Source organism: Sturnira hondurensis, unplaced genomic scaffold (genome assembly GCF_014824575.4).
Source record: "Sturnira hondurensis isolate 20B ecotype Veracruz unplaced genomic scaffold, ASM1482457v3 Scaffold0003213, whole genome shotgun sequence".
In the NCBI taxonomy this organism is placed as follows: Eukaryota; Metazoa; Chordata; class Mammalia; order Chiroptera; family Phyllostomidae; genus Sturnira; species Sturnira hondurensis.
The window spans coordinates 1,019,251-1,041,502 of NW_028075844.1; the positions used below are offsets into that span (position 1 = coordinate 1,019,251).

General features: G+C 57.0%; 1 protein-coding gene across 2 annotated transcripts in view; it reads left to right on the top strand.

The window, feature by feature from the left end:
• CACNA1A (calcium voltage-gated channel subunit alpha1 A) overlaps positions 1–22,252 on the top strand; it is a 205,476-nt gene that overhangs the window by 176,141 nt on the left and 7,083 nt on the right. Inside the window, exons 32-39 of one of the 2 annotated variants that reach the window (XM_037041840.1) lie at positions 6,291–6,407; positions 6,545–6,610; positions 6,790–6,905; positions 8,475–8,625; positions 11,557–11,684; positions 12,916–13,012; positions 16,316–16,421; positions 22,038–22,145. In XM_037041840.1, the coding sequence (XP_036897735.1) occupies positions 6,291–6,407; positions 6,545–6,610; positions 6,790–6,905; positions 8,475–8,625; positions 11,557–11,684; positions 12,916–13,012; positions 16,316–16,421; positions 22,038–22,145 (889 nt within the window). Of the gene's footprint in view, positions 1–6,290; positions 6,408–6,544; positions 6,611–6,789; positions 6,906–8,474; positions 8,626–11,556; positions 11,685–12,915; positions 13,013–13,800; positions 13,898–16,315; positions 16,422–22,037; positions 22,146–22,252 lie in introns of both variants that reach the window. The other variant, XM_037041841.1, reaches the window with a different exon arrangement.

Here is a 22,252-nt window from a genome sequence, read left to right on the forward strand (position 1 = left end):
GGCAGGAAGACATCCCAAACCCAGCCACTGGGGGGAGCTGTTACCTGCGCAGGTGTTGAAGTGAGCAGGGAACCTGAGCTGGACTGGGAAGGGGCCACCTGGTGGTACCTGTGGACTTGGAGGAACAGAGCCCCTAACAGGGAAGCGCCAAAGCCGGAAAGGGCATCTGAGGAGAGATACCCCAGCCTGCCTCTGCTTGCTCTGTCTCCTGCCAACACCTCGGCCAAGCCCAGCCTGCAGGGAGCCAGATGGCCCAGGACCCAGGGGGATGCTCACAGCAGGCAGAAAGGAGTAGACAATAGGCCTGAGTGGGGCAGTGCCCACCGTTTTGTGGGCGAGGAAACTGAGGCTCAGTGCTCAGGGAAGTGAGGCACCTGCCAAGGTTTACAGAACCAGGGCTGGAGACTCCTGAGGGCACATCGGTGTTCCTGGGTGCCCCCCGTGAGCCCCCAGCCAAAAGGGATCAGTCGGCCCACTCTCCATCCCAGAAGGCTCACAGGGCTGGCGAGCCACTCGGAAGCCCCCACCCACATTCCCACCCCTGGCACTCTACTCTGGAGAGGCCATGCCCACCTGGGGTCCGTCTCTTTTGGGGTGCCTCCACCTGGCCACCGTCCTCTGGCAGAGGGCTGGAACCTAGACCGCATCTTTGTCCCAAGTTTCTAAGAGGTCTGAGCTCCAGCTGGCGGTCAGAATACCTTGCCGTCCAGCTGAGATCCAGACAGCGCTGAGCCAATGTCCCTCTCGGTCGAGAGCCTGGAAGGAGTGGCCTGGCCACCCCAGTAAGGCAGGTGGAGGAAGTTGGTTCTAACCTCCGGTTGCCCGTAAGAGATCCATACGGCCGGAGCCCAACGGCCTGTTCTCCCAGCTGCAAGACAGGAGAGGCCAGGAGGGCGGGGCACCGGTCCGATTCAGAGACATCCGGACAGCCCTCCTGACGAGCTGCTTGACTTCGGGCAGCGGTGTTACCTCTCCTTGACCTGGGTGTAGGGATAGTCTTCATAACTACCCCCATCGGACGCTTGCGAGCCTCACACTCACTCATGCATTCAGTGAGCAGGTGCCGAGCACCTGCTGGCCGCCCGTCGTTACTGTAGGTGCGGGAGACAGAGCAGCGAACCAATCAAAACGTACAAGATTGCCTGCCCTGTGGGGCCCATAGTCTAAGGAGAAAGAGCAACTTTTAACAAGTCAGAGCCTTCCATGGGAAGTGCTTGGCACAGAACCTACCAGAAAATAAATAATTCCTATGGGGTGGCATTGTTATTGCTCTTGCTGTTGTTACCATGGGTTACTTGGACTTTTAGTTTGTTAGCCAGCCCCCTCCCTGGCTTTGAATTAGAATCATTTGGAGGGAAAGATAGAGGGCGGGGATTTGGACCCTTTTAAGAATGATCAGCTCCCAACCTGGAGTGGGGGAGGCCTGCCCTGCCAGGCCAGGAGCCCTCGGTCGTCCCTTCCTGCCTCCCAGGTAAGCCCACTTGGTCTGAGGCAGGAGGAACCAGACCCGAGGGAGGGCAGGTGCCCAGGGCTGAGGGGGAGACAGCGTGAGACCCGCTGGGCCTCAGCGGCTGCCCACAAGTGGCGGGGTGATGTGGGTTTGCCCTGCGTGCAATGGATAATGACTGTGTTTCTTGTCTTGTCTCTTTTCATGCCTGCTCTTTAAACTGTATATTGGCACAACGCCGTCTGAAAAACTCATCCAATCAAAATGCACTATGAAATTCATTTGTTCATCCATGACGTGGTCTGTGTGTTCATACACCAATGACTATCTCCCAACCCGCCACCACCACCCCCACTCCCCGCCTGGGGAACCGAAACCCATTGGTTTTTTGGCACTGGTTACAAATCAACCTAAAAAACGCTGAACACGCCTCCCCAACTGCCCCCGCCCGCCCGCTCCCCCTCCATCTTCAACATCTGCATCTAGAATCCGGTTGGTCTTACTTCTTTCTGAAGTCTAAATGCCTTACATTAACTGTGAACGCATCTTCTCGCATCAGCATTGCACGTCATGCCCTGGGCTTTCTGACTTGGAATGCCTGACGCACGCCCCTCCCCGTCTGTCTGTCCCTCTGTCCAACCCCAACAGGCCCCTCCCTCCTCATTCCTACAGAGCCTCTCTAGTCTCTCTCTCTGTCTCTCTCATTGATTTCACTGGGTTCCGAATCGGGGTTTCTGTTTGCCTTGGTTTGCATCTTTTGCAGAGAAAAGGATGGGTTTGCCAGGACGAGTCGGCTGGCCGGGTCTCCTGCCCCACTGCTCACACACATCTGGCACCCGGAGCCCTCAGTGGCCCTCACATCACTCCTGCTCCCTATTCAGCAGGCGGAGCCTGAGCCCCAGGAAAGCTCCACCCACCCCTGACCCCATTCCGAGCCCTCCAGCTCTTTGGGCTCGATCATCGGAGACTGATCTCCAAGTCTGAGGCGGGAGGTCTGCAGGGCGGGCAGCATGCAGTCAAAGACTCTCAGGCTAGGGAGGCTCAGGACGGCTGAGGCTGGGGTCTGGCTGCTTCCTGAAGGGCTGGCCGCCAAGGCCCTCTTCCGAAGCCCTGCTCTGCACACACATGTGTGCCGCACACACACGCCCTCTTCTCTCTCTGACTCCATATCTGACCCCCATTCCCTGCTACACACACACATACTACCCCTCTCCTCTCTTACATCCAAGTACCATGCACGTCCACGGTCACACCTCCACCCCAGCATACACTGTCTCCACCTCTCCTCACATATTCAATTCCTTGGACTCTTGCACACCTCTTACTCTGTTAAATCCCATCTGCCTCTTTCCCTCCCACCCCTGAGCCCCTCTGAAGGACCCCCAATGGTCTCATTGTACCAGAATTCCTCCCCTGCTGGTGGTACACACGCATTCACCAAACACACAATGAGCCCCAGTGCTGTGCCCCTGGTGGAGAGGTGGGCAGAGGACACCACCACTGCCCCCTCACCTACCGTCATGTGGGGAGGCAGGCGCTGGTCAAATCACCCCTCAGACCAAACTTGAAGCGGTAACTGCTGCAAGCTGAAGGAAGAGCAGTATCGACAAGGTAGAGAAGGGGAAAAGTGTTTTCAAGGCCCAAGACAGCACATGCAAAGGCCCAGTGGCAGGAGACAGTATGCAGGGGTTGTGTCTGCAAGTGAGGAGGTGTGGCTGGAACGAAGAGCAGAGGAGGGCTGACCCAGAGGAAGTACAGGGGGCAGGCCCCCGGGGCCTGGTTGTGGGAGCCTCAGAGGACTTGGAACCGGGGAGTCGAGATCAGAAGTGTGATTAGACAAGGTCACTGGCTGCAGAGCCTGGAGCAGTTGGCAGAGACCTGGGCGGGAGTTAGGCACCAGGAGTCTCAGCAAGGGGTGTGGAGGAGGTCAGCAGAGGACTGGCCGTCTGAGCAAGGGCCTCCCCAAGACCCAGGGTGGGCTGTGGGCGAGAGCGGGACCTTGAGGGACTTGAACCTGGCCTGACCTGGGAGAGGAGGTTAGGGATGCCAGAAAAGGGCCTGGCTGGGGAAGAGCGTGAGCACTCGAGATGCGTTTAAGGACACGCTGGGAGGAGTCCAGCCTGCAGGTGGCCGTGGGTCTGGAGCCAAGGCCAGTTCTGGGCTGGAGGTGGCAGGGTGTCCCGCAAACAGCAGGACTTCACTGGAGCTCTTGGCTGCGTGGCTCCCACGTCCTGAGCACTCTCACCCCTGGACACGGCCGGCCTTTTGGGGTCTGCACCCCGCCCCGAGCACCCTAGAGCCTGGACACACAGGGCAGGGTCGGAGGAGAGGACAGCTGCTCCCTGTGGCCTGTGGACGGAAAGATGGAAGCTAGGAAGAGGGAAGTTGCCGGAAGTTCTGTGAGCCCGTGAAGGACTTGACACAGACCTGGGAAGAGGTGGAGGGGTGGTTAAGGGCAGACCTGCCCCTTCCCCTGCCCCATCTCCCAGACCTCCCTCATCTCCACCCCACCCCCACCCCCGTGTATCTCCCTTCTCCCTCAGTTCCAAGAAGGGCAGCATGCTCTCTGCACGCATCTCCCTGCGAGACCCCCTTGCTTCTCCTGCATGGTGGCAGGCGCCCCCCGCTCCAGCCCAAGCCCCAAGGCTGCTTCCAGGGCCCCCCTGCCTCTCTGCATGCTCAGCAGAGTCCACATGTTATGTGCCCACCCCAGGAAGGGATGGCTTGTACTCGAGGTGGATGGGAGAAGGCCTGGGACACCTGAGCCATCAGCCCCATCCCCAGTGGAGCTAGGTGGCCAGGCCAGGCTGGAAGTCAGGGCAGTAGGGCACAGAGCGTGACTGACTTACTCAGCCGGGCTTGGGGGCTTATGCAAGGAGCTTGGGACATTGCCATGACGATCGGGCCCGAGAGGGTCAGGGTAGGATCTCCCAGTGCCCTCTCCCATCCTAGAGACGCAGGGGCCAACTGATGTGACCCAGAGAGTGTCCTAGACTTTGCCAGCAAACCCAGAGGCATCTTGCCAGCCCCAGAAATCCCCTGATCCCCCATCACTGCCTCAGCCCCCAGGCCAGAGGCAGAGGAGAACTCAGCTCTGGCAGCCGGGCAGCCCTCGGAGCCCCCACAGAAGATGCCCATATAATTCATTGCCCAAACTTTTGAGACCCAAAGGGATGCTGTGGCTGTCAGGGCAACCTGTACGGTCTTCCCCATGCCATTTGAGGGTGAGGGCTGGGCCAGTTTAAATCTTGCTCCGTGCCTGTGTCTCAGTGTCTTCCAAGTCCCACGGGGCGTGGTCCGGTGGAGGCCTCTCTGCCGTTCCCCTCCACTGGGTGACGGAAGGGCAGAGGCAGGGATCTCCAACCCCCCCCGTGCCTCTGGGGGCCAGTAAGATGCCATAAGCCAGGAAAGCAGGTGCCAGTTCTAGAACGTGGGGCCTTTGGCAGACTGGAGGGCACGTGGCCTGCTTCAAGGCAGGCAGCCGCACCTGCACCCCAGTGAACTAGCCAGAAGCAGGTCGAAGGTTTCCAGAAAGCCAGATTTGGAGGGGAACTCTGATTTTTTTTAAACAGTGGCAACTATTTTTAATTAAAAAACTGCTCAGGCCCAACAAGATAGCTTTGGGACCAGATGGCCGGGTTTGGTCCACTGGGGACTTCTGGCACCTCGTCTCCCACCAGTGCCCTCTGAGGCTCCAGTTGTGTGATGATCCGCCAGACCCACTTTCTCTGGCTGGCTCTCCCGCCTGCCCCACCAGCTGCTGTCCAGGCCCAGGTTCTGGCTTGGGCGGGAGGAGGTAAAAGCAGTAACTAGATAGGGGTTTTGAGTAGAGGCAGGGGCCACCCAGGGAGGTCCTGGGGGCAGGGATGGCCCACCTCCCTGCCCCCGGCACCAGCCCCTTGGTGGGCCTGGGCTGACGGCCAGCTCACCCACCCACGGGCGCTGCGTGCTTCCTGCTTCCTGCAGGCCTGGTCCCGAGCTACTCCACCCAGCCCCAGAAGCTGAGAAGCCATCCCTGAGAGGGGGGAAAAGGGCCCCAAATGCATCTTCTCCGACTCAGCGGGCAGCGAGGACTCGCCCTGCAGCCGAACAGCCCCAGCTCCCTCCCGTCCTCCCCATGCCCGCTCGCCAAGGGGGTAAGAAAAGATGCTCTTCCACTTCTCCAATTGGCTAGAGTCCTCTTGGCCGTGGGGCGAGGTCAGGGCGGGCAGGAGCGGGTGGGCCACTCGGCAGGGCAGGGCAGGGTGCCCGGTGAGTCCCACGACAGATGCATTTCTGGCCTAGGGTGTAACATGCCCTCGGAACCCGCATGTGCCCCCCAGGCCTGCGTGCACTGGCCCCCACCCTGCCCCCTGTCTGTGCATCGCACTCGTGTGGTGGATCCGGCAACTTGACCTGCTTGTGTCCTCTCGTCTCAGTGCATTTGGTTGTTGGGAGAAACAAAAACCATCTCGATTTTTTTCCTGATTGGATGATTTGGATATATTTTCTTTCCCTTGTTCTTTTGTTATTTCTTCCCTGGCCCACCCCATTCCTTTCTCCTCCCTTTCCTTTCCTTTCCCCCTTTGCTGGTGGGGCTGGCCGGGAGGGCTTATGCTTTTTGAGTTGATGCCGTTTCCCTCCTTCCCACCCTCTCCCCCACCCACCCCCAACCTCGTCCCTTTTACAAGTTTTTCCTCTGCACCACTGCATTAATAGTGCTTTCTCTCCTCTCCCTCCTCATTTGGGGTCTGGCTTGCTTTCTCCTGTTGGTTGGCTTCATGTAGGGTCCTCTGTGAGTGGTGATGGCTCTGAGTCCCTGGGGGTGGGTGGACGGTCACCCCTTCTTTCTGCATTTCCCCAGAATAACTTCATCAACCTGAGCTTCCTCCGCCTCTTCCGAGCTGCCCGGCTCATCAAACTCCTCCGTCAGGGTTACACCATCAGAATCCTTCTCTGGACCTTTGTGCAGTCGTTTAAGGTGAGCCACCGCCCGGCCCATGACTGAGCCCCAGGCCCCGCCCCACCCCCGCTCCAATGGAAGCTGGAAGGGAGGCTGGCAACAGTGCCGGCCTCGAGTGCGTCTGCAGGGCTTTCGTCTGACTTTCTTCCCACCAGGCGCTGCCTTATGTCTGTCTGCTGATTGCCATGCTTTTCTTCATCTACGCCATCATCGGGATGCAGGTGAGTGCTGGCCGCCACCCCCACCGTGTCCCCAGAGCCACCCAAGGAGGACCACTGCCCCCAGGCAAAGTCGGGTCAGGGGCGCCCAGTTCAGAGGGACAGACGTGGGCATTGATTGGGGCTCCCTGGAGCCACTGAGGGGCATGTCTGTCCCTGGTCATCACTCTCCAATCCCCCAGGTGTTTGGCAACATTGGCATCGATGTGGAGGACGAGGACAGTGATGAGGATGACTTCCAAATCACTGAGCACAACAACTTCCGGACCTTCTTCCAGGCCCTTATGCTTCTCTTCCGGTGAGAGGGGGCTGTGCTCTCCACCTTCTCCTCTGGCGGGGGCGTGTCCTCAGCCTTCCGTGCCCTGTAGGCTTAGGTGGGCACCGGGGACCCAGGAACCCTGGGAGAGCCGTTGCTGAAGGCTGTGGGACCCACACATGAAAGGTGCTTTCAAGCCTTTTTTCATCGGCTCCTGACACCCATCTGTGCGGTGGGGATTCTTGGCAGCCCCACCTGACAGATGAGGAAACTGAGTCTTGATCTGAACCCTGGGTGCGTGTTGGACTTCCTTCTTTCACTCGCGGGAGCTTTATTGAGCATCTACTGTGTGCCAGGCACTGCTGTAGGTACAAAGAAGAAGGAGACAACATTCTCTGCCTTCTGGAAACGTTCCTGTGGGGGAATCAAATTACAGAGGACACTGGGAGGAGCTACAGGTTAAGGATGAGCAGGGGATGAAGGAACAGAACGAACAACGCATGATTGTGCTTACACGCGGCACCAAAAATGGGCAAACTCATAGAGGAAAAACATGGGGCATGGGCTGCTGGGGGCCGGGAGCATGGAGGGCGGGGAGTTAGTGTTCGATGGGCACAAGGCTTCCCGCTGGGCAGTGAGCAGGCCCTGGGGGAGGGCCCTGGTGGTGGCTGCGAGGCACTGTGACTGCCGACTGCCATTGGATCACGCTCTATGCAGGGCTTAAATACTCGGTTTTATGTTGTGCGTGTTTTGGCACAATAAAAATTTTTTCTCACTTTACAACAACAAAAAAGGAACGGAGGGCTAGTGGGCCGTGCCTCCTGGGAGAAACAGGTGAGGGAGGGAGCCATGTGGCTATCCCGGAAAGGGCAGTCTGGGTGGAGCTGGAGCAAGTGTAAAGGCCCTGAGGCCGAAGAGGAGCCCAGCATGCCCGGAGCAGTGTTATCTAGGGAGGAAGTAGTAAAAGAAGACAAACACTNCCCTGGGGGAGGGCCCTGGTGGTGGCTGCGAGTCACTGTGACTGCCGACTGCCATTGGATCACGCTCTATGCAGGGCTTAAATACTCGGTTTTATGTTGTGCGTGTTTTGGCACAATAAAAATTTTTTCTCACTTGACAACAACAAAAAAGGAACGGAGGGCTAGTGGGCCGTGCCTCCTAGGAGAAACAGGTGAGGGAGGGAGCCATGTGGCTATCCCGGGAAGGGCAGTCTGGGTGGAGCTGGAGCAAGTGTAAAGACCCTGAGGCCGAAGAGGAGCCCAGCATGCCCGGAGCAGTGTTATCTAGGGAGGAAGTAGTAAAAGAAGACAAACACTTGGAAGGAGGGAAGTCTTTCAAACTGGCCTGTGTCCTCAGGCCCCACCCAGACCAGCTGAATCCTAGTCTGTGATAGTAGGCTGTGGCATCAGCGTTTTTTAAAAGACGCCCCCACGGGTTTCAGTGCAGAGCCAAGAAGGAGAATCCCCACCCTGAGCTCCCAGAGAAAAGAGGGGACTTACCTGGGACTCTAGCTCCACAGCCAAAGTGCTTAACCTCAGGCCCCGCCTCCCGGGCAGCACTGATGTCCAGGGCGGGGTGCGTGGGTCCCTGATGCCCCCTCTCTGTCCCCAGGAGTGCCACCGGGGAGGCTTGGCACAACATCATGCTTTCCTGCCTCAGTGGGAAACCGTGTGACAAAAACTCCGGCATCCTTACTCCCGAGTGTGGCAATGAATTTGCTTATTTTTACTTCGTTTCCTTCATCTTCCTCTGCTCGTTTCTGGTGAGTCTCTGGACATGTGGGGGTGGGCTTCTCCAGAATGTGGCTGTGCTGTAGACGCACTCCTCCTCCCAGGCTTCTCTGAGCTGGCCTTCTACCGGGTCAGCCGGGGTTTCCCACCCTCAGCCCTGCCGACGTTCGGGCTGGGTCTTTCTCCACTCTGCACGTGACAAGTCGTTTAACGCTGTCCCTGGGCCTCACCCACTAGATGCCAGCAGCACATGCCCACTACCCGCCCTGTTGTGACAGCCAAAAATGTCTCCAGAACGTTGTCCAACATCCCTGAAGGGAGGGGTCAGAATCTCCCTCACTTGAGACAGAACATCCTGAGGGGAATCCCGGTAGGGCTGTGAGCTGGTCCCAGGACCCGTGTCGTGGGGCTGGGTCACTTATAGTAAAAGATAAGTTTGCTGGGAGGAGAACCCTCAGAGGACCCAAGAGTAAGAAACACTGCGAGAGATTGAAATCAAGAACCAGAAAAAGAAAGTGGGTGGATAGATAGATGGAAAGAGGTTAGAGAGAGGGATCAGGGGCCGCAGCCACTGCCCGCTCCTTCCCGCCTTCTCTCTCCCTCGCACTCTAGGCCTTGCCGCTGCCCGCCTTTCTGTTCTCTGCCCTCCCAGGAGCGGTCACGGTGAAGTCAGGACAGGCACCATCTAGGTGTTTCGAGCAGAGGGGATGGAACACAGAGACTGGCCGCACAGAGGCCAAGGGGGAAACAGACAGCACACAATCACAGGAAGGACTGGGTACAAGAATGCCAGGGATGGGGGGTTAAAGGAAAAGGGTGCAGCCGACAACTCAGCTGCCCTTAGCACCCCCAAGGTAGGGCTGGTCCCCCAGCTGTCTGCTGCCCCTGGTCAGCTGTAGGTGCTACTCGTTCCCTGCGACACACTTGGTGGCGCACACACAGAAACAGGTCCTCCCATAGACCTGGAAGCTAGAAGTCCAGTCAAGGTGTCATCGGGGCCATGCTGCCTCCAGGGGGCTCTTTCCTGTTCTTTTCCAGCTTCTAGTGGCCCCAGGCATTTCTTGGCTCGTGGCCACCTCTCCCCAACCTCTGCCTTCGTCACCACAGGGCCCTCCCCTGCATGTGAGCGTCCAGATTTTCCTCGAATGCGGACAGCCGTTGTACGTGATGCAGGGCCCACCCTAATGTGGTTTGACTGCATCTGAACCGGATGACGTGCACAAAGACCCTTTTTCAAATAAGGTCACATTCACAGGTGCCAGGGTTTAGGATTTGAACATGCCTTTTGAGGATAATACAATTCAGCCCGCAACACAGACACTTCCAGGAAGGGGTAGTCTCCTCTCCTCTTCCTGTCCCCCCACATCTGGCTTCCTGAGTGTGGCTCCCACTGGCAGGCTGTAAGAAGCCGATGTTGAGAAAGATGTTGTCTGTAAGTCTAGGCCCAAGCACCAGCGTCTGTCAGCAAAACCCCAACACACCTACCTTCTTCAGACTAGTGACCAGGAGACCTACAGCCTTGTCTCACAGCCGCTGACCCTGAGAGTCCGTTGCCCGGGTCCAGATTCCCAGAAGAGAGAGTCTGAAAGGGCCAGCGCAGCCCCTGGTCATGTGACCCCCACTGTGCAGGCAGCTCTGGGTGCATATTAGGACAAGATCTTACAACGCAACCTAGCAGGAAAGGGCAGACACCCCAGAAAATATCTGCAACACTTGCCCGTCAGCCCCCAGAGGGCAGGAATTTCTGTTCTGTTCACTGCTGTGAAACCGGTGTCTAGGACAGTGCCTGACATGCGGCAGGTGCTCTGTCAATGTCATGAAGTGATGGGTTTAAAAATAGAGTCACTAAAGTCAGGGTCATCTAGAATTACAGGTCACTTGTTAGTCACCTGTTGTTTTTACATCTGCATCTTTGCTTACTACCTGCTCTGCCCCAGACCTTATGCTAGGCACTGAGGGCATAAGGGATGGTGAGCAGGAATTAGACCACATATTCCTCAAACTGGTTGTAACAGAAACTGACTTAAGCAAAATAGGCAGTTCATAAACTTGTGTAACTGAAAAATCCAGATGAGGCTAGATCCAGGCAAGCGGACCCCATCCTCTTTGCTGTTTTCCACACTGGGTTTACTCTCACACTTCCTCCTCGTAAATGGCAACCAGAGTCCCAGCAAAAATCCCAGGGAGGCTCTCATTGGCCACCTTGTGTCATGTGTCTCTCCCCAACCAATCACAGACCTGTGGAGCCAAGAGCCGGCGTTAGCTGCACCCAGCCACAGCCATCTAAAGTTTAAGGAGAGCGGATTAATCAGGATTAATCAGGTGTCGTTACCCATAGGGAGAAAAATGATGTTCACTAAAGGAGCAACTTCTGCAAAGGCCTAGAGGCAAAATCCTTGCAAGCTCCTTATGTGTTAAGGGCTAGAACACAGGAAAAGGAGCTTGCAGGTGCAGATGAGGACAGAAAAATTCATCCATCCATCCATCCTTCCATCCTAGAAATACAGAATGGGGCAAAAGTAGGTTTACGGTTGTGACTATGCAAACCAATTATTATTTGTGTTTTTTATTATTTATTACCTAATTATTGTATTAGTTTCCATATGAGCACTATAAACCTGCTTTTGTCCCACCCTGTATTTGCATACTTTGTGCTGAGGCTGGGAACACGACAAGGTTCTTACCCACACGGAGCCTTCACTTTGGCCTTGTTTTGGAGGCCAGGTACGGGAGGATCTGGGGTCATGGCAGTTCCCTCGGTGCTGGCCACCATTTCACATCGCCTCTCCTCCCTTTCTCTCTGACTCTTTGTCTCCATCTGTCTGTCTCTCTCCCCATCTCTGTCTCTCCATCTCCCTCCCCCATCTCATCTTTCTCCCTCTCTCCCTCTGGGCCTCTGTATAAATGTGTTTGCATGGATCTCATTCTCCCCCGCTCCCTCTCGGCCCCTGGGGTTCCCACAGATGCTGAACCTCTTTGTTGCCGTCATCATGGACAACTTCGAGTACCTCACTCGAGATTCCTCCATCCTGGGTCCTCACCACCTGGATGAGTATGTGCGTGTCTGGGCCGAGTATGACCCCGCAGCCTGGTAAGGAGTCACCCCAAGTCCTGCAGCCACACTGCCCCCCTTTCTCGGGCACTGGAGCCCAGGCTAGGCCAGGCCCCCAACCTCGGGGCAGTGGGTTCCTGGGGAGCTAGCAGAAACCTCAGGGGAACCAGTCTAGAGGAAGGGATTGAGAATTAGCACCCTCACACAGCGCAGGTTAAATGCTTCGGGTACCACCCATGCCCAAGCCCCAGGCTCTCTGGGAAATGAGGGAGGGAGTCAACCAGGGGAGCCGCCCTCCCATGAGTCTCCTGCCCCTCACTGGGAGGCCTCCAGATGGACAAGTTTGCCAGACCCAGGGAGGAAGATGCGCAAGGCTTCTCAGCCTCAGTTCTCCTGGGAGTGTGGGAAGAGGAGCTAGCCTAGCTCCCTGGACACATGACACTGGCTGCAAGATCAAAGTGGCAGAACCCAGCTCTCACTGGAATCCCAGGCCCCTGGAGCAGGTGATCACACATGGCCAGGGGAGAGGACACAGAACCTCAGTGGCCTTTGCTTCTTCATGGTCACAAAGGGCGTAGCTCTCCCATCTCCACGGGCACTAGGATGCCTCTTCCGGGCTGACAGGCAGTGGTTTCAGAGGATTAGCTGCACGTGTGTACTGAGCACCCACTCAACACCACGCACCTGCAGGACACCCCAAGGCGCCACCCTGATGCTCAGAATCCATGAGCCACTGACTGAAGATTCTAGTTCAGGCTGAGTGTGGGGCCTGAGAAAGCATTAATGGACACCCTTGGCAGCCTGAGCTTTACGAGGGAGGGGGGAAGGAGTCGATCTTTACCATCCCTGAAAACCCCAGCCAAGTCCTCCCTGAGGCCAAGAGGCTGGGGTGAGCCGTGGGTCTGGGGCTTGACTTTCAGCTGGCTCTTAACTCTTCCTCTTTTGATTTTAGGTCACAGCAGTTGGATGTTGTCCCCTTGTCCTCTATTCCTTGGTTCCCCCATCCCAGTGTAGCCATGTAGATTGTGGAGGAGGGAGGTGCAGAGAGAGCCCTGGGGGAGGTACACCCAGCCCGGAGCTGCAGGCACACCCCGACTGAAAGCTTCTGCCCCTGGGGTCTGTGAGTGCTACTCATCCCAAGTCTCCCTGACCCCTTCAAGCCAGGGGGACCCCAGTCCCTGGCATTGTGACCTTGCTGTGTGTGCAGGGAGCCAGCGTGAAGGCAGCTTGACCCCTGTGCCTCCACTAATCCCCTCTCTTCTCCTTTCAGCGGTCGGATTCATTATAAGGATATGTACAGTTTATTGCGTGTAATATCTCCCCCTCTCGGCTTAGGCAAGAAATGTCCTCATAGGGTTGCTTGCAAGGTTTGATTTCCACTAAAACCTGCTAGCATCCATGGAATGAGTGTGGCTTGGGGTTCTTCAATATATATATTTCATATATATATATATATATATCTCTCCAAAAAACAGAGCCATCTCTCTCTCTTGCATTAAACTAGAAAACTCTCCTAGCCAACAGAATGCAGCCACGTAGACCTGATGAAGCATGGGACATACCTCTCCGTTCCCTTCAGCCATTCTGCTTGCTCTTAGCTGAAGCTGCCCATCCCAGGGTCTCAACGGCACCCCAAACCTGACATTCGGGGGGATTATAACTGTGCTTTGCTCCCCCCCACCATTACCTCCACTCTCTTCCCCTCCACCCTTCGCCTCCTGAAGCCCCTAGCCCTTCTCCCACTACCCCTAAGCCCCTCCTCCCCACTTGGGCCCCTCAGAGACCAGCCTCAGACAAACCAGAGAACGTGCCCAGTCTTTAAGGGGACATCTAACCGAAGCGAGAAAGCCCGCCCCCTCCAAACTGCACCCGAACCACAGCTCAGAGTCAAAACCGAACCTGACCTTGCTCTTTTCTCTCTCTCCCTGCTTGTGAGCAGTGAAATAATATTTTTAATTACCTTTTCTTCCATTTTTTCTCCTCTTTTCCATTTATTTGAAATACCTATTTTATTGTTCTCTGCATCTTTCTCTCTATATTTTTTCGGCTCGTATGGTTTTGGTTTTTGTTTTTTTCTTCCATTCCCTCCCTCCCTCTACCCGCCCTCCCTTTGGTTCTCCGTCCCCACTCCCGTTCTTGTTTTCGGTGCTGCCAGGGGCCGCATGCCTTACCCGGACATGTATCAGATGCTGAGACACATGTCTCCGCCCCTGGGTCTGGGGAAGAAGTGTCCGGCCAGAGTGGCTTACAAGGTAGATTACCTTTGCTGACCACCGACGTCGGGCACTGGGCGTTCCCAGTGCTGGCCAGGAACAACCAGCCACGTCTCTTTCTCCAGTGCTCCTCTTCTCTCTATTTTTTTTCTTTTTTCCTTTCCTTTCCTCCTCGAGTACATGGGTCATGACCACTCCTTGACTCTAAGGAGCACACTGTGTCCGTCCTTCCTGATGAGTGTGTCTGGTGTTTTGAGACTCCATTATGGCCGACCTGTGGGGGGAGGGGGGAGCCCCAGTCCCCTCGCACCTGGTCCTCTGGAAACCAAATTGGACACAAACACACTTCAGGGAGTATTGCCAATGTGCCTCCTCTCTGTCCGCCCAGAGTGGCCCCCACTCCCAGGCCGGGGCAGGTACCTTTTGGCAGAGGGCTTTTTGTGGCCAAAAAGGCGAGACTCCGTCCCCATCTTTTGTTATCTGGAACGCCCAGGTCCAGAAGTGCCCCCAACCCTGCACACCTGAAGCTGATCTCTGACCTTGGGCCTTGAGGGATCTAAGACCTCCCGAGGGGTACCCGCAGCCTCCCCTCCCCACGCCCTCCTCCCCTCTGGAGTTGTTTCCCCAGCCCCTGTCCCAATGCCTCCCATCTGCACCCCCCGAGACACCCCACTATGCCTCTCCATTGTTCCAGAGTGGGCAGGCGGGCCGCAGCTGGACCCCTGGACCGTGGCACCCTGACGCAGGCCATGCACGCTGCCTTGGCGGGAGCCTGGGGCGGGCAGGCACCATGGCCGACCGGGGGTGCGGTGGGGGATGGTGCATGCTGGCTGAAGGGGCAAGGGCCCTGCCGCCAGGCGGCTGGGCCAGGCCACCTCTCTAGACCCCTGTCCCGGAATCTCCCTTGGCACCCAAGGGCAGATGCTCTGTTTCCTCCAACTCATCCAGGACAAGTTCAGGGGTGACCTTTGACCTTTGACCTTTAAAGTACCCCCTAAAAAGAGATTATTCCATCATCCTGTTCTCCCATCGACCCTGGCCCACCCCCTGTCTGTCACTGTCCACTGCCACTCCTTCCTGCCTCGTGTGGCTGCCTTCCCACAGCCTCATTCCTCCTCCACCCTCCGTGTGCCCCGCCTTCCAGTCAGGGCTGGGTGAGGCTGTGCCGCCAGCATCCCAGAGGTCCCTGCGCCTGTCTCTCTGTCTGTAGTTGTCTTCTTATCCTTCTCTCGGTCCCGGCTTGCCTAAGTGTGTGCAAGCGCGTGTGCCCACTCCTTCCCGGCCTCTGGGCAGGGCCACCATGGATCCATAAGGCACCTCTGTGCAAATGTGAAAAGAGTACCTTTTCCACAGAACACTCTGTCTGTTGGAAAATTGTGATCGAGCCGTGTGGTGAGAAGCAGACACTTTTCTGCTGGCAGGCGGGAAGTCGTCCTTTAAACACACCAGTCCCTGATTTCTGAGACAGGGACCCCTGCGCGACACTCAGCCCACCCAGTGTGTGCCTCGCCCGGTCTGCGTGTCTCTCTCTCCACTGCCTCCCCCGCCCCAACCCATCTCTTGGGCTCTACCCTGGGCGTGCCACCCTCCCCCCTCATCCAACCCTGTGTTTGCTGCTGAAGCCCCACGTGAGCCCCAAACTCACCCTCAACCCCGTGTCCATGCGTGCCACCTCAGCCTGGGCTGGTGCCCGCCAGCCTCGTATTCTCTCCACATCACTAAGCACAGGGCAGAGCCCCTGCCTGGGACACGGGAGTCTTTTCTTCCCTGGGCCACGGGAGCACCCCCAGCCCCTCCCCCCACCGTCACACAGAGCCAGGATGCAGACATGCCCTGAGATACTTCCCACGGAGCTATGAATGAGTCTCGAGATTCCGTCCGCATGTGCCCGTCTGCTGTTCTGTGTGTGTGGCCTGGCCTCACTGCATGTCTGCGAGGGGCCCCCCCCGTCAGCGGGGGGCCGCCTGCCTGCTGCTCCTCAGAGAAGTGATGTGGTCTGTGCCCGTCTGGTCTGGTCTGGGCCAGGTAGCGGGTGGGGCGGGGAGCCAGCGGCCCCCAGATGGTCGCGGCTGTGGACCCTCTGCCTGGCTCTTGCATGTCTGCTCTGATCCGGCCGTGCGCTGCTTCTGTGGGGTCAGAATGGAACGGAGCCTTCCAGAAGAACTCTGGGGCAGGGCGAGGATCTGGGCCCCCCCCTGAAATTGCCAGTTCTAGGGTCCAGCCTCCAGGAGAGGAAGAGGTGGGGCTCCGAGCATGGGAGAGCCCTCGGTGCCCTTCCTGTGGGCCACCGAGGGGAATGGGGAAACAAAACACCAAGACAGGTAACCTGAGGGCGGGGGCACCTTAGCTGCTGCTTTCAGAGTTCTTCCTGGAGCTCCTCGGATGGGGTGGGTCTGGCTCACGGGGGACCGGGAAGGGTGCTTGGGAATGACTGCCCTCCCCTTTGGCTTTCTGCAGAGGCTCCTGCGAATGGATCTGCCTGTCGCCGATGACAACACTGTCCACTTCAATTCTACCCTCATGGCTCTGATCCGTACAGCCCTGGACATCAAGATTGCCAAGGGTAAGGGGGGCTAGGGTGGGAGCTGAGGGGTAGGGCAGGGTGGAGGCAGCCTCCGAGGGCTGTACAGCAGGCAGCTGAGCGTCGCCCCCACCCCACCGCCTGACACTGAAGGAGCCACTGCCCCGTCCTGACCTTCATTTGCTCACACATTCCCTTGCTCGGCAAACTTCGAGTGCACCGGCCACCTCTCTAAACATGGGGACGCAGCAGCTTACAACTCCAGTAGAAGAGGCCTGCACTAAGAGGTTCTGGAGGAGGTGAGGTGAAGAGTCACATGGATACCTAGGGGGAAAGTGCCCCAGGCAGAGGGGCCAGCAGGTGCAAATGTCCTGAGGTAGGAGGCCACCTGGGGCTGTATTGGAACTGACTTGCCGTCTGAGTGAGGGGGGTGCCACGCAGCATTGAGGGAAGAGGCCAGAGTGGAGGCCACCATCCTAATCCAGGTGAACACAGGAAGGCGGCTCAGACTGAGAGCGTGTGGGGTGTTCAGATTCTGACTATTTCCTGGGAGCTGAGCCAACCAGATAACCAAGGGACTGGATATGCGCATGAGAGAAGGAGAAGCCAAGGCCGCCCTCAGGGGTTGGGGCCACTGCCTGAGACAGGGAAGAGGCAAGAGGGGCAGGTCAGGGGCAAAGGGAGGGCACGAGGGCAGCGTTGACTGAGGCACATGGTGACACGGATAAGCAGGGGGCTCCAGTGGGGTACAGGGTCCCTAAGAAGGTTCTTTTTTTAAGATTTTATTTATTTATCTTTAGAGGGGAAGGGAAGGAGAGAGGGAGAGAAAGATCAATGTACGGTTGCCTCACGTGTGTCCCCTGCTGGGAACTGTCCTGCAACCCAGGTATGTGCCCTGACTGGGAATCGAACCGCGATCCTCTGGTTTGCAAGCCCACACTCAATCCACTGAGCCAGAGCTAGAAGGTTCTGAAGGGGGTGAGGTCAGGCTGGGCTGAAGATGAAAGTCAGGAGATATCAGAGGCTGACAGATTTTAAGCCAGGGACCTGGACAGGCTCTCCAGGGAGATGCATGTGACCTGAAAGACCCCCACGGAGCAAACTCGGGCCACGCCAGCATCAGAGGGGACTGACGGGGGGAGGGCGGGGAGGTAGGCAGAGAGCTGGGCAGGGTCGGCTACTGGAGGGTATCTTCAGAAGGAGGGGACCAGCACACCAGAGGCTGCCAAGCAGCCATGGAAGATGAGGACTCAGAGTGACCAGTGGATTTTGTGACAGATCACCCTGCTCACTCTGAGCAGGGTGTCTGTGGCGGGGGGGTCAGGGTCCTCCACCTGGAGTAGGTTTTGGGAGCCTGGCAGTAGACAGGATGTCACTTGTCAGCTGATGAGATGGCAGGGCAGAGAGAGCGAGCCTGACCAGCAGGGAAGGAAGTTGGGAGAGGAGCGGGAAGAAGGCTGCATACACCCTCCAGCAGACTTGGAAACTGGGGAGCTGAAGAGAGAGGTCAGAGCTGCACCCTGCCAATGCCACTGATGTATCAGGAAGAAGGCAGACCAGACTTCAGAGACACTTCCAGGGTCCTAAGGGTGGGGGGATGAGGAGCCGAGACCAGAAGTTGCTGGGGAGGTGGGGGGCGGGGGTCAGCAGCCTCCGGTGGGACAGTGCCCGGTACAGGAGGACAAGTTGAGGACCGATATTGTTGAAAGTGGGAAACATGCAGGCGAAGGTGGAGGGAGCAGGAGGAGCCCCCAGAGGGGAAGAAAGAGTCACAGTTAGTGAGTATGAGGCTCAGGGAGCAGCTTCAGTTACTGTAGTAGCCAGTTATGCCATGTAGCAAATGACCACAAATTTAGCCGCTTAAAGCACAGCTGTTTATCGGCTCACAGTTCTGTAGGGCAGAAGTCTCAGCGGGCTCAACTGGGCTCTCACAGGGTCGAAATCATGGCATCAGCCTGGCTAGGAGCTTCCCCAGAAGCTGTGGGGAGTGCCTGAACTAGTGCGGATGTCCTCACGCCTGCCCGGCACCCTCTGGGCTCATCCTCAGCCCTGCCATGACACTGGTGGCAGGGGGATTTCCACTTCAAAAGACACGCCTTTTGCCATTGTCGTAGAAAGGGCCAAGTCCAGACAGACGCCCCCCCAGGGCCAGCCCACGCTCTGATCCAGGACTCCACAGGGTCAAGCAGCTGAAGGGCACCGTCTTGTCCTTTAATCCCTCAAAGACCAGGCTCTGAAGATGGGGTCTGAAGTGGCCCTGAAGGTTCTAGGTGGGCATCATGGGGGCTGAGGGGCTTTGACCTGCCTGAACCACAGAAGGGTGTTCCCACACATTGCTCTCTGCCTGAAACGGGCCACCATGTTGGCCTAGGCTCACCGAGTGAGAACGTGCATTGCAGGTCTGCTGCGTGCCCCGCCCTGTCCTCAGCACGTGGAACAGGGCGGCAAAGGAGAGATGAACCTCCCCTGGGGCTGCAGGGAAACAGGCGACAAACAACAAAGACCCTGACTCGAATGTGTAATATGTTCAAAGGTGGGAAAATACTGTGGGAAAAGAGATAGCAGGGCCAGGGCTGGGGAGCAAGGTCAGGGGTTAGACCTTAAGTCAGTGTTTCTCAGCCACAACCAGTGGCTGTTGTGTTCCCAGCCACTGGGCAGTGCCTGGAGGTGTTTTTGATTGTCACAGCTGAGGGGGGCTGGGGCTAGTGGCATCTGGTGCATTGAGGCCAGGGTGCTGAGGTTGCTGAATGTCCCAGAGTGTGCAGGACAGGACCCACAACAGAGGCTCTTCACCCAAAAGCCTGCAGAATGAGATGGCAGAAGGGAGGACCCTTGGGTGACAAACTCTGGGACACCGAGAGTTCATGGGTGACTGTTGCCTGTGTACAGGGGGACCCCCTGTGCCAAGGAGCCCTGGTGTTAACAATTATGTACCCAGAGGAGGAATAAACTTGGGGTTCTGCCTTGAGGGAACCCCATGACCCTAGCAAGGCAACCTCTAAGGTTTTCCTTTTGTTCACATGTGACAATCCTGAGTGCCAGGCTTCCCAGTGAATTGAAGCAGAAAGAGGCTAAAGTGGTGGTTTGGTCCTCCAGGGGACACTTGGCAACATGTGGGGACAGGTTTGGTGTCAGCACTTGGGAAAGGAGGTATGATGGTGTCTAGTGGGTGCTGCTCAACATCCTCCAGTGCACAAGACAGCCCCAAGGCTGTCCCCAAGGCTGTCCCCAAGTGTCAGCAGTGCTGACTGAGGCCCAGGAGCCCCACCCAGAATCCCCTACCTACGTCAGAAGCCAAGAACAGGAGTCTGAGTTAGCTCGGGCGGCTGTAACAAAAATAACAGGCTGGGTGGCTTAACCAAGAGGAATTTATTTTCTCACATTTCTGGAAGCTCAAGGTCCAGGTTCGAGGTGCTGCCAGGATTGGTTTCCCCTGAGGTCTCTCTCCTGGGCTTGCAGGTGGCCCACCGCCTTCTTGCTGCATCCTCTGTGCACACACAGCCCTGGTGTCGCTGCCTCACTTACAGGAATTAGTGGTGTTGGATTAAAGACCCCCCTGTATGTCCTCCTGTAGCTTCGGTCACCTCCTGAAGCCCCCATCTCCAAATACATTCACGTCGCGGCTGAGGGCTTCGACGGGAATACCGGAGGGACACAGTTCCATCCGTAACAGCAGGTGTCTTCTGTTTTTGCTCTAGAAACAGGAACATCTACACTGTAAGGAGAGAGTGACTTTTAACAGGAAATGTCACATTCTCTTCTTTCCCTTCCTGTCTGTCTGAGAAATGTCCCCCTGGACACTCATTAGCTAGAGTGGACGGCAGACATAGCTCGTATTCCCAACCGCCTCCTGGGAAGAAAGAAAATCTGTCATCGGTTGGTGCCGAGGGTCCTGAGCCCAGATACAGGGGATTTTCCCAAGGGTCTCCCATGATAGTCTTGACCTCCCAACTGTGGCAGGGCCACAGATCAGCTCCACCTCCTGCAGTGCCACCCTGGTGACCACAGTTCCCTGCATCAGGGACCAGACCCTGGAACACGCCCTCTAGTGGGTGAGATGGGAAACAACAACATGATAAGTACAGAGAAGAAAGCCAGGGAAAGGCACGGGAAGGCTATGAGGGGCTGGCTATTTTAAGTAGGGCGGGGGAGCTAGAAAGCTTCTCTGATAAAGGGTTGGGGCAGGGACTGAAGGAGGAAGGGAGCCATGTGGATATTTGTAGAAAGAATGATCCTGGCAGAAGAGGGTCCATGCAAAGGCCCTGAAGGAGACCTTGCCTGGAATGTTTGAGGAGCAGTGAGAAGGTCAGTGTGGTTGGAACAGAGTGAGCGAGGGGGGAGTAGAGGAAAGGAGGGCAGGTTGTGCAGAACCCCGTGAACTTGGGCAATCACCCTGGATGAAGCAGAGACAGGCGCGCTCTGAGCAGAAGAGCCACCCAACTGACTCAGGCGCTCAGAGGTGCCCTCTGGCGGCTGTAGGAGGGACAGGAAGACCCAGGCAGAGGCAACTGCACTGGTCCAGGCAGTTCCACTTCCCGTTGCCCCAATGTCCTATGAGCGTAACCTGCAAAAAGGCCCTTTAGGAGGGTTTTTCATGAAATAAAGGCACCTGTCTCTAATCACGTGGGCAAAAATAAATGAAAGTTCTGCAGAATGCCTGGCGGATGTCCGTGCTTTGACCCACATCTGCTGAGAAGGAGAAGCTGGGCGGGGCTGTCAGAGGTAGCTCCAGGCTGGACCTGGGGAAAGATGTGGGGAAGGCTCAGAGAGGAGAGGCCGCAGTGGGGCGTCGGGGCTGCTCTAACAAATAGCACCGTAGTCTCACACCAACGAAGGCTCACTTCCACTCCCATTAATGTGTCCTTCCCGGGTTGGCAAAGGGACTCTATTCCTCAGTCCCTTAAGGGCCAGGCCTGAGAGAGCCACTGTCCCTAGTATCACCAGCCATCATGACAGTGAAAGAGAACCCAGGACGGTCATTCACTGGCCATGAAATACCCAGAGTGACACTTTGCTCTCCTCGTGCCTCACTGACAAGAACTCATCACATGGGCCCACCCACTGACTGGGCCAGTGTGTGTCATGCTACCCTGTACTTAGGCAGAAATCAGTGGGACCAGGAATCACTGGCAAAATGACCACCATGGCAGGGGTGAGGGACCAGGGATTGGCAATGGCCAAAGGTCATATCAGTGGTAAGAAGAGAATTGGTTGAGGGGAAACCTTCTGTGTCAGAACTGTCCACCAGGCCAATGGGCTGCCGTGGTAACGGTTGGTTCTACCACAGACGCTGTCCTGAGACCGCACACTCATTAACTACTATAGTCATCAAATAATTCAGTGAGGCAGGTACCATTGCTCTTATCCCCATTTCTCAGGCAGAGAGACTGAGGCCCAGAGCAGTAGACTAACATCTAAGTTGCACAGATGGCAGTCAGGTTTAAACCTGGACCATCCAGCCCCTCTCAATGTGGACTGTCCCCACACACCTGCTCCACAGCCCTGTTCCTGCTGAGGACCAGAGCCCCCATGGTCCATCCTCCTCTGGGCCAGCCCCTCAGGGCACTGGGTGGACGGGAGCTGCTGGCTTGGTGGCTGCCCTAGAGACTGGTGGGTGCCCAAGCCGGCACTTAGGGGCTCTCTGTGCCCACATTGCAGGAGGGGCCGACAAACAGCAGATGGATGCCGAGCTGCGGAAAGAGATGATGGCCATCTGGCCCAACCTGTCCCAGAAAACACTGGACCTGCTGGTCACCCCTCATAAGTGTAAGAGCCCAGACTGGCCCAGCCCCAGGCCTCGATCTGCCAGGACAGAGTGGGAGAGAAAGAGGAGGCACAGGGTTGGGAGACCGGGGCAGACAGGGCCCGTCCAC